The sequence below is a fragment of the Lissotriton helveticus genome, chromosome 7 (assembly GCF_964261635.1).
Source record: "Lissotriton helveticus chromosome 7, aLisHel1.1, whole genome shotgun sequence".
In the NCBI taxonomy this organism is placed as follows: Eukaryota; Metazoa; Chordata; class Amphibia; order Caudata; family Salamandridae; genus Lissotriton; species Lissotriton helveticus.
In genome coordinates, this window is record NC_136068.1 from 533,191,779 (window position 1) to 533,204,137 (window position 12,359).

Here is a 12,359-nt window from a genome sequence, read left to right on the forward strand (position 1 = left end):
CGGCCGTTACTGACCGGTATTTGCTCTCCTACATCTGGCTCCAGGTCTACCCACACAAGTGATGTACCATTTTTATCCGAAGACTTAGGGGAATACTGGGTGGAAGGAAATTTGTGGTTCCCTTCCGTTTCTAGAACTTTTCATCACAGAAATGTGAGCAAGATGTGTTTTTCAGGCAAATTTCTAGGTTTGCAAGGGATTCTGGGTAACAGAACCTGGAGAGAGTCCCACACGTCAATTTATCTTGGATTCCCTAGGTGTTTTGGGTTAAATATTGTACAGGTTTGCTAGGTTTCCCTACATGCCAGCTGAGCTTGGGCCGAAAATCCACAGCTAGGCACATTGCAAAAAATGGGTCCGTTTTCAGTGGAAAAATTTGATGTATCCGTGTTGCATTTTGGGACATTTCCTGTCACAGGCACTAGGCCTACACACACAAGTGACGTACCATTTTTATTAGGAGACTTGGAAAAGCACAGAACAGTAGAACAAGTGTTATTACCAACTGTCTTTCTCTGCATTTGTGCCTTCCAAATGTTTGATACTGTGTAAGAAATAAGTCATTTTGAGAAAAGTCCTGTAATTCACATGCTTGTATGGATGCCCACAAATTAAGAGGTGTGCAAATAACCACTACTTCTAAAGTCCATATCTTGTGCCCATTTCAGAAATAGATAGGTTTCTTTGATATTTATTTTTGATTCATCATATTTTAACCAAGTAATTGCTGTACAGCAGATACTCAATGAAAAACCATTGTAAGGTGCAGCTCAGTTATTGGCTCTGGGCACCTCGGCTTTTTGGAGAACCTTCAAGCCCTATATATCCCTGCACCCAGAAAGTCCAGGGGACGTACCAGTATATTGCTTTTAAAAAATGTGGCTTAGAAAGAAGAAGTTACAGATGAAAACATAGACACAATTGGCTGTCTTTGTTTCCAGAAATATATATAGCTTTCTGGGATTAACCATTGGTTTCACACTCATTTGTACCATTAACTTGAAAAAGGTTGAAAGCACGAAAAGGGGAAAAAATGGACTATGTTTTAAAATTATGACAAAACTTTGTTGAAAAAATTAGCTTTCTGGTGTAAGTCTGCCTGTGCCTAAAAGCTAGGATGTTGGTGATTTTAGCACTGCAAGCCCTTTGTTGATGGCATTTACAGGAACAAAAATAGAAGCTTTCTTCTTCAGCACCTTTTTCCTATTTTTCCCCCCAAAACCAAAATGCAGCTGTATTTTGACAAATTTCTTGGTCCAGGGGAATCTACAAATCCTGGGTTCCTTTAGAATCCCCAGGATGTTGTAAAAATTGACACACATTTGGCGTGGATATCCATCTAATTCAAGGTAACGCAAGACAGCGCTTTGTGCTCTGTTGCTCTACTTTGTATTTGCTGAACTACGCATAGTGTCTTTGCATGGCTTAGTAAACACCAGAAATGATCTCACGTTTGCGGCAGTGCTACAAAAATGATGCTTCAAGACGGAAAATCATAGTAAATTTTCCCCATTTTGTCTTTAATGTTGTTGGGTATAGATTTGAAATGTATTCACTCCACCAAGTATGTATTTGTAAACCATATTTAGGACATCATTTTTGAGTTGGACAATATTCTGACTACAATATTCCGGTACAACACCATTAGTAGCAGTGTACTGTAAGTTAAGCCACACCTAACCTATTGAACTGAATGCTCACGAAAGAAAAGAGAATTAAGGATATCAGCTTTATGGAAGAGCCAAACCACAGAAGATCAAAGTATATATATCAGATGATGCTGAAAACAATTTCTTCCTGGATCTCACATGTGTGTGCTGCACAGCAAATCAAAAAAAGCTCATCTTCCAGCTCCAGTTGAATATAATTTTGTAAAACAGCAGGAAATTACCTGAGCAGATAACACTGGCATCCCAATAATGACCGCAGGTATCAATGCTACCCTCTTTGTGTGGACAGTCCCACAGGTGGGGTTCATTTCCTGCACAGTTGACATAGTCCAGGAAGATGCCTCCACTGCCTGCACCATAATATGCATCTGTAGGAGCCCAGATTGCTGATCCACATCCGAGCTGCCTGCACACGACAGATGCATCCGTCAGATCCCAGTAGTTCGAACAGACTGTTCCCCAACTTCCTCTCCGGTAAATCTCCACCCGACCCGAGCACCTGTTGTACCCATTCACAAGACGTATGTCTAAAAAGAAAAAAGAAACATGTTATATTCAGAGATCATGCATCTTCTATCTTGCTGCCTTCATAGTTTCCTACCCTGCTTCCCTGATCCTCTATCCCTAATGTCTGCTTTTAACATTTCCCTTCGGAGCTACGATATTCGGAATCCTTTCCACCTGATGACCAGGACTTTGCCCTCACTGATACATACTCAAGGCCACAGGAATTAACTAAATCCTTGGCTGCTGTGTTTTCTTGGTAAAAAATGTCATGCTTCTAGGAAAAGAATCAAAGGCTACTAATAACACTGCGTATGGAATAGACTTCAGGAGAATTTGCAAAGTGGTGTTAAACGCCCGAAATGATTGAGTGGGGGGAATTCTGCTTTGTAAACTGTCGAAGCTAAGAACCCCAACTATTTAAATGTAGTCAAGAATGGAGGAAAAAAGAAGCCATTCTTGGTCATGAATATGTTTTTTTAGTGTATGCCGGTTCACACTTTTTACTTTAGAAACTTAACAATTTACATCGTTATTAAGGTCTGATTCTGTAACTATTAGTAGCCCTTCTAGTGAGACACTTGTATAAAAATGTGCAATACATTTTTAGCAGTGTTGAGTGGCAGTTTGTTGTTGGAAGAGTAGCTTCCAGAAGCCCAAGATATTAACAGGTTCCAGAGGGCTCAGTTGATAGAATGGAGCAGGCCCGGTCCTAGAACTCCTGGGGCCCCGGGCGAAAGGGAAGATGTGAGGCCCCTCTAATTTGCATGTATCTTCCAGTAGCAGCCAGCATGACTCGCGGGTAGAGGGTCTCGCGGGAGTTCAGGAGGGGGGGGGGAACAGGAAGCAGGCAGCCTCCCTCCCCTACCCTCCCCTAAGCCAATAACAATGCTGCAATGGCAGCGTTGTGATTGATCAGGACGCCGACCAGCCAGGCGCCTTTGGTGAGGCAATTTTCCTAATGTAAGGCTTCATTGCAGCCTACATAGAGAAAGGCCAGAGTGCGCATGACTGGTTTGGTCGAATAGTCAGCGCCCTTAGCAGTTGGCAAGGCAATCCTCCCCTGCCCTAAAGCAGACCCGTCCGCTCCCAATGAAACACTTCTGCTTTCTCGCAGTTCTAGAAGCAGAAACATAAAATGGTCGTTTTAGCATTTTGTGTTTCTGCTTTTGCAAGAAAGTAGTGAGGCGTCGCCTACCCGCCCTAGTGGAGGAGCCACCTTTGGAAACATCACAAGAAGTGACATCACAGAAAGTGGCATCGCAGGACTATTGATATTATTTGGCATCACTGAAGAGACCTAACATGGATATCAGTAACATGGACAAAAATATAAATATACAAATGAAATTAGTCCATATATTTTAAAACTGTATTAAATGGATTACATTTGTCTCATTATATGGAAAAGCTAGGTGCAGGTCTCACAAAAGTGTATATTATTTACTCCTCGTTAACAGATTGTTTCTAGATGAGTGCATGATACAATTTCCAGTTCTGCCTCATAAAGGGTGGAGATCCTATTGAGTAAAAAGGGGCGGGATCATTCAAAATATATTATTACACAAGAGAAAACCTCTCACACCCATGGATATAATTGCACATTTCAAAAGGCTCCCTTATCTTTCTGTGCCATTTTTGTGCTACCTTAGGATGACATTAATACTTCGTAATTTGTTTTAACATAAATCCTCTCACCAGTATCCCACAAGCACATGCTAAGAGATGTAGGACAATCTTTTTTGTGTGTGTGCTCTTTACTCACCAGAATTATGTTAAGTGCAAAAACACAACACATATAGTACAAAATTACAAGACACCATTGCAAACAAATAAAGATTGTACATACACAAAAAAGACTTAGAATAACCTAGAAAACTGCTAAATCATACATTGACTTGAAGGTATGCGACAGATTCAAGGAGTCAAATCAGCATTTTTGATTTGGTGTTAAACTGTAGTAAGTAGATGTGGCCAGCTTTAGCACTGGTGAAGCCCTGTGAGACAATGTTTGTGCCCCAATGACTTGCTCGAATATGAGACGTTTTTCCGCCAACAATTACCCCGCATACCATCACTCCGCAATTTTAATTCCGCAGAGACAAACACCCCGCAAAAATACACAATGCAAACTTTTACAACGAATATGCCTTTACCACGCATGCCATTACAACGCAAAGGCATGCATGTTAAAGGTATACTCATTGTAAAAGTTTTAAAGGTAAGTATGAGTACCCTAACTTACCCTACCCTACCCTACACGCTAATGTAGTACCCCTGCACAACCCACCCTCGACACAGTGCTTTTCCTACATTTACAATACCCAGCACGACCCCTCAACACTACCATATACCACTTTTCTTCCCTACACAAACACTACAACACTACCTTAATACACTACTCCTGCACGACCCTACACTACACAAACATCACATCACTACCCTACACTATACAAACACTACGCTAAACCCTAAAACACTACCCTACACTACACAAACACTACAACACTGCCCTGAAACACTACCCCCAGCGTGACCCTACACTACACAAGCACTACAACACTACCTTAAACCCATAAAACACTACCCCTGCATGACCCTACACTACACAAACACTACTGCACTACCCTAAACCCTAAAACACTACCCCCTGCAAGACCCTACACTACACAAACACTACACCACTACCCTAAACCCTAAAACACTACCCCCAGCATGACCCTACACTACACAAACACTACACCACTACCTTAAACCCTAAAACACTACCCCCAGCATGACCCTACTCTACACAAACACTACAACACTACCCTAAACCCTAAAGCACTACCCCAGCATGACCCTACATTACACAAACACTACAACACTTCCCTAAACCCTAAAACATTACCTCCAGCATGACCCTACACTACACAAACACTACAACACTTCCCTAAGCCCTAACACACTACCACTCGCATGACCCTACACTACACAAACACTACAACACTACCCTAAACCCTAAAACACTACCCCCTGCATGACCCTACACTATACAAACACTACACCACTACCCTAAACCCCGAAACACTACCCCCTGCATGACCCTACACTACACAAACACTACACCACTAACCAAAACCCTAAAACACTATCCCCTGCATGACCCTACACAAACACTACAACACTACCCTAAACCCTATAACACTACCCCCAGCACGACCCTACACTACACAACCACCACAACACTACACTACACTACACAAACACTACACAATCACTACCACAGCACGACGCCCCCACCCCTAAAAAAGATTCGGAGTAAACGGGCCGCACCAACTTGCTCTGCCACGGATTGCCTCACTACCACCCTTTAACAGTGACCCTCAAGTCTTCATAACTACACTCTCTCACAGATGCATTTAATTTGATTAACAGCAAAACTGATACCCGTTTAGAGTGTCAGAGAACTTTACATCACACATTACACAGAGATAATCAATCAAACATGTGTAAATCACAATAGGTAATGGTACATAAGAAAAAGGACTAGGAGTCACATGACAATCATACTAGTAGGCAGTATAGTTTAATAGTGATTGATCTGGAGAAACACAAACTCTGAATTTAAAACGTAATGGAAGTTCTCTTTAATAACCAGAATTGATTTCTGTTCAAATGAACCCTTTTCGCAACATTATGTTAATCAAAGACTGGAGAAAAAATCATAACGATGTAATTCATACCTTGCAGTTGGCATGCAGCTCTTAGATGACAGTTAATAGCTCATTGTTCTATGTTAGGATTTTGACAATAGGATCTCTCTGACAAAAGCAATAATCCACTGGCCTATTTACATTATGTGGACTTAGTGATCTGCATGGTACATGTTCTTTGCAGCAAGCACATTAACCATCTGCGCTACCTTTCCACAAGTCAAAACTTCCACTTGACAAACCTCCTTATCTCTCTAGGAAGAACATTGATCACCGGAGTTTCATGACATTTTTATTGTTGCCGAAAATTGCTGGAGGCCAGGAAGGAGGCAGCAAGTGTTTTTAGAAACATATTATGCTCACAAACATGACCCAAAGTCAGTGCTTAGTGCAATCTTACCGTTTGCACCGCCCTATAGCATCCCTGCTTAAGGGTCCTGTGACCTCAATGACAGAGTCATGTTGCTATAGGGTGTGCTGCTTCGTAGGCCTGCCCAAAAGACTTGCAGTGGGCTTCAAAAGGAATTGTGGTAGACAGGCCTTCAAGGTTAACCCACACTTGCCACTGCTAAGGTTCACCTGCTGGTGTTAAGACATCAGGCCTTCTAAGGTCTTGCGGGTCCTTCCAAGGTCTAGCATGGAAATGTGCGCCCTTAGGGGGATTGGTCTGGTGGAATGGTCATGAAGGCTGAACCTGGTTCCCCAGTTCCAAATTCGGCAGCTCTGACCATAGTGCCACATCTTCTCCCCACTGAACACCATACTACCCCACTGAGAGAAACTCGCACTGCCTTCAACTACAACCCAATTGTGTCCTGCTAAAAACACCTAGAGGCGACTCATTTCAAATTACGCACTAGACAAGAGCAATATGCTGCCTAAAAAAAAAGTGACAACATTCTGGAAAAAGCAAACACTCATAAGGAATGTAAGATTAATTAAAACATTTGAAATGTAAGCATGAACAACATGGTTACTATAACGCTTGTGCACTTATTATTCAGAAATGAATCAGTGCTTTTGCATGAAAAGTTAAGGCCATGACTACAGGGCCGGAACGGACCTGCTTCAATGCCCATTGATTCTATCCTTACAAAACGAAAGAAATATGGTTTAAAAAGACCACATTTGTGAATACAGAGCAGCGATATGCATTTTATTTTTCAGTCCGCCCATCAAGCAGGTATTGCAATACATCCAGAAATGGTGCACTTCCCCACCCGGGGAAAACAATGCTGTTCAGAGAAAGACAAGAAAACAAAATTAGCGCTTCACTGGCAAACTATGTGTAGTGGCACTAATGTGTTTTGGCTGTGAATAAAATCAATCTGGCCCCTTTTCAACCCACTCTGTCTTCCTTTAGTTATTTTTTACATTTTTAACCTTTTATTTCTCTCTTTCCCAAGGCTGCACTTTGGAAGTGGAAAATGTCACAAAAAAGATGACCTTTCCAGCAAAATAGTTTGAAATGTTTTTGAAAGATTTTGGGTTATGATTTGACCATGTTTTCATTCTTCGTGTAAAAATACAAAACCAATTTAATAAGAAATAAAAAGAAAAGATTAAAATAAAATACTAGGATAAACATAAAGTTGTTTGTCTTTAGAGCAGAAATTAGTAAAGCTCATCAAAAAAAGTACGAGGTTTAGGTGTACTTCCATGTTTTTGCATTGTTAAAACGGCCCAGCCCTATCCTCTCCCCTTTGGGCCTGACTCCTTTTTTGTTTCAACTTTAAGAAGTTGGCATTTCTGTGTGCAGTGAATGTGAATTGACTGTCTGGCTTGTGTTTGACAGGAGCTGGCTGGTGTGCTTGGCTCCAGGAGTCAGGATGGGTCTGCCCGGTGGTGAATTGGGAGATCTGCATGTAGATGGGAGGGAGGAGTTGCACCTGGGACCTGAATAGGGCTGGGCCTTCCCTACACAATGCTGGGTCCAACTCCTGTGGTGCGTCTGATGTCCCTAGCCTGTCCTGTGAATAGGGAGCGGGGCTGAGCAAAACAAAGTGCTCCAGAACCAGTTGTAACTGGTTCTCCCCCTGCCCTACAGCCTTAGACAAAGGAAAATGGTGTATAAAAAGGGGCTGTGACCCCATGTAAAATGTTCACTCTGATCCTGACTTGAGGGGGTCCTGCTGATACTGCCCAGTACCAGTTGGCACAGTGTATCTGTGTGATTATGATCTAATGTGTTTATGGTAATACAAAGGCTATTTTTATGAATAACGTTGTGTGAAGTTCCTTTTTGTGGTGTGCCTAGTGTGTTGCAGCTGTGTGTGTGTGTTGCACAAACGCTTTACACATTACCTCCGGGATAAGCCTTACTGCTCGTGCCACGTTGCCACGGGGGTGAGCAGGGGTTATCTTGGCATGTAACTCCCTTGCCCTGACTAGAGTGGTGATCTCTGCGTGGCTTTGGGGCAAACCTTAGCCAACCAGAGATCCCATTTCTAACAGTGCGTTGTTCAGTTTAAACAACAAAATAGTGCACTTTCCTTGAGAGAGGAGAAGTAGCAAAAAGAATCACAATGGATTCTTTAGAAAGCCCTCACTCACCAACCTAGTTGGTGACATGCTTCATCATTGGGCCCCACCAGGAAGGTCTAAACCCCCCCCAGGTGAGCTTCGACAACAGAATTATTTCGGAGCAGGTTATTTTGTGTGTGAGTGATTAAGTGATGTGAGATAAAAGTGACTAGGTTGTGTCTAAAACCTTTTTTATTCGTAGGCCAACCCAGCACAGTTAAATAGAGAGCAGGCGGTTGGAAAGCTGGATAGATATTTCAGCTATGCCACGCTATGTGGGGACAACATGTTTCTGAATACTTCGGTTGGGGTAAAACGGTATTACCGTTTTCAAAGGCGGTGTGCACTGTGATACAAAGACCAAAGAGGTCTTACTCCATTATATTCTTTTTCAATGAAGCTTACTCCAAAATAAAGTGGTATCAAACCATAATACTTGTTTATTGATTTTTTCTTTCTCTTATTTATAGTTCAATACTTTCTGTTAATGATTTTCACATCATCATAATTCACATTTTATATCTTCCCAATGCATTTCGGGTCATGTAGGACCCTTCCTCAGGGGTCTAAATTGAAACAAACAAGGAAATATTATGAGCCGTCCGGCCTGATAATATAGCACATGGTATGTTACATTTGAATAATTAACATACTCAATCCTATTCTACTGTTGGGACAAAAACTAGTGTAACAGTAAACGTGATATCATACATTCATGACCAACTGAGATCTCTTCCCTATACTTAAAACATGAATTTCACATGACCAATCTTATCAAACTCATCAGTTGAACAAAACTTAAATGAAAAAAGCTCAATTGTTTTTAAACATGACACTCGGTTACACTAATAAGGTCACACATTACTATCCAGTACAAGCCGCTCTGCCGTTTATAAATGCCAACTCTTGTGTTTAAACTCTGGCGCTTAGTGCAAAAACAGTTAACATATTGTCAAGAGGCAGCGCGCTGGGTTTCTTGATACCTGACGCAAACTATCCGGTTCAAGCGGGAAGATTTTACATACGAAAATGTGGTATTCCAGCGTGTCGCGTTCGTTAACCAATGGGAACTCAACTACTTGGCCCTTGAGCCCTGGAACTTTAAATGCGCTCTCTGATTGGCTTAAATTACGATCACGGCGTCGCAGTGATCCTTAGTCAATATTAACTGTGATAAAAGCACATATTCTATTTTCACAAATGTATTCCTGCGTACAAAATTATTTGTCTAAATCGACTTAAGATGGAATTCACACAAGATTCTGTCTTAACAAGATGTTTTCGAGTTGGCATAAATTAATCACGGCTTAAACTCTGTAAATTAACAATTCAACGTTCTGGGTTTTTTTGAAAACCAATCGAATAGATAAATGATTACATAAAAACCAAAACAAAACAATGATGCTTCTGGTCACATGTAGATGTTGTGAAATTGTTTTTAGTCGGCCATCTTGGAATGGGTTATAAAGGCCACAGTTGACAACATGTTTCTGCCTATCTGGATGCTAATTCGCTAGGCATTCAGCAGGACCAGTGTGCAGACGCCGGCAGTATGAGCGCGCTAAGGCTCACCCTAACCTGGTGGTCATAATGTGAAAAAAACAGGAAAAAATCATTAGAATCTGCTGTGTGAAGGGTACCTGCAAGTGTTCGGCACCCAACAGCTATCTGAAAGAGAAGCAGACACAGACAAACATACATATATATACAAACGGTTATTCGATTTATTTCACATGCGTCTGTTTATCTGCAGAAAATTCAAAGTAGTGGTTCTCCTCTCTGTTGGCGCACTCAAAGGAGTAATCACAGAACTATGGTGCAGTAGCGTGCGTTTTATATGGGTGTTCACATACATTGCAAGGTTTCAGCGTGAGTGGTTGTGACAGAATCGACCACTCAGTGTGGGGAGGTACCTTGTGACAGTAGCGCTACTAGACCTGCACGCCAACTCGGGCTTTGACTGGTTTCAGTGCGTGTTTGGCGCACAGGAAAATGTTGGGACTTTCACCACCCCATTACGTGTGAAGTGGCCGGTGGTGGTGCCTGATATGGCAATACTGTAAACTTAAAGCTTACATGGGGCGTGATCACTAATCACACCATGGTTCACGGGAGGGGTGATGGATGAGAAGGCACACCCTGTAACAGGAGAAGTACGCGGTCAGAAAAAGCGGAACTCGCCCTTTTCCCGCTAGTTAATTATCTGTATTGTGGTCGGAAGATCTGGGTTCACTCACGCCAGCAAAGCCAGGCACCCTCTTGGAACCTGGAGGGTTCTGAGAGGTAAACCCTCAACTGTGTCTTGTGTGAAGCCTGGCGTCCACACCCTTTTCCCATTTAAGAGGGAGGGAAGGCTTGGGTTTATGGCTTCTGAGACCTCACGCTGATATGCTTTCTTAAACATCTATTGCCCATACTATATCAGGCCTCTCACCCATGCAATCTGAGAGGAGGCCTCTGTTCCGTGTCCCCTGAAAGAACACATGTGAAGAACTGATAGAGCGCCCAGGTCACCCAACCAACAATTTCACCATATACGTATCGGGCCCATAAACTTCAATTTACCATATTATTAATCGAGTAACCTTACACTCCACTACCAGTATCCACGTTCCTTCCTATTAATCCTATTGTACCCGACTTACCAATTCACCGTTACGGGTACCTAATGACCACAATGGATCAGGGAGCTAGCTGTAAAAGAAAGGCAGACAACAAAATACCAACTGTTTGTAATTTTCTTTGCACTCATAAAATGAACACAGACTCTAGAAAAGTTTTAAAACCTTTATCTAAGCTTCATCAGATTCCGAGAGCATAAGATTTACAGTAAGTAAGCAATCAATAACTAAGATTACAAAGAGCACGTATCCATAAAGGAAGTATATAAGACCAACCATTTATGAGCCTAAAGGAAGGTAAGAACAGGGAACATGCTAATCAGCAACTTCAGAGTTTAGACTTTAAATGGAAAGGATTAAAGACGGGAAGGAATTATGGAACATACTAGAATGTCACAATTGGAAAACTATACTCTTGATAAATGGGAATAAAAAAAGAACTTTGGGTTCGAATTACGAGGGCTTTAAGATAACCTTATACCTATTGGAAGGGACAAAATAGAACACGCTAGAATTTCAGGACCATTATTTTAGTCAGTTTAAAGGTAAAGAAAAAAACACATCTATATTTCATGAATGGTATAATGAATTGAACTTAAAGGAAGGGGAAAAAATAGGAACATGCTAGAAAACAACGATAATGTATGACCTTTTCATTTAGTAGTTTTGCGGAAAGCATGGAAATTCAAATATGCACAAGTATGACTATTAAAGCAAAAGAAAGGAAAAAATAGATTTGCAGAGTAGACTTTTCAGCACTATATTTACCTAGTATGGTGTGAAGACCAACCCTGGCCATGGGGCAGTTAAGGACAGGTGAAACCCCAAGGAAGGACAGTCACCAATAGGACAGCAGGTGCAGAAGGGACACCCCAGGACAGGACAGGAAACCCAGATTAGGATCAGGACAGGACCATCAAGGTAAGACCAGCACCCGCAGTTCGGAAGCAACGCCTGCGCTCCACCCTCTCTGCAGCTATCAGTCAGAACCCCGATTGGGTTATCGAATTCCCCAGCAAAGTGCTCCGTCAGCACTAAAGGTCTCTCAACAAAGACCCTTGAGTCTATGGAAATTTCGGACAAAGTGCTCCGCAGCCCTCTGTATCAGTCACCTATTGAGTGCGTTGGGTCAGTGACAGGTCAGCTATTCGGACAAGTCGGACAATTTCTCTAGCTAAACCTAGGCTAGTTATACTGTTTTCGGGTCAGTGTACCACCCCCCAAATGTTGCAAGTGTCAGAATCCCCAATTTCGATTGGTCCTCAAGTAGGATAGGTCAACACACCAACCACATTCCATTTCTTCAAGTCTACATTTGCATACTCTGGAACCGCCTATTTGAATTT

General features: G+C 42.0%; 1 protein-coding gene across 1 annotated transcript in view; it reads right to left on the reverse strand.

Annotated features, from left to right (window-relative positions):
* Positions 1-12,359, reverse strand: part of LOC144769149 (uncharacterized) — a 1,798,260-nt gene that overhangs the window by 497,930 nt on the left and 1,287,971 nt on the right. Inside the window, exon 17 of the mRNA XM_078653155.1 lies at positions 1,892-2,197. Coding sequence (XP_078509281.1) covers positions 1,892-2,197 — 306 coding nt within the window. The remainder of the gene's footprint in view (positions 1-1,891; positions 2,198-12,359) is intronic.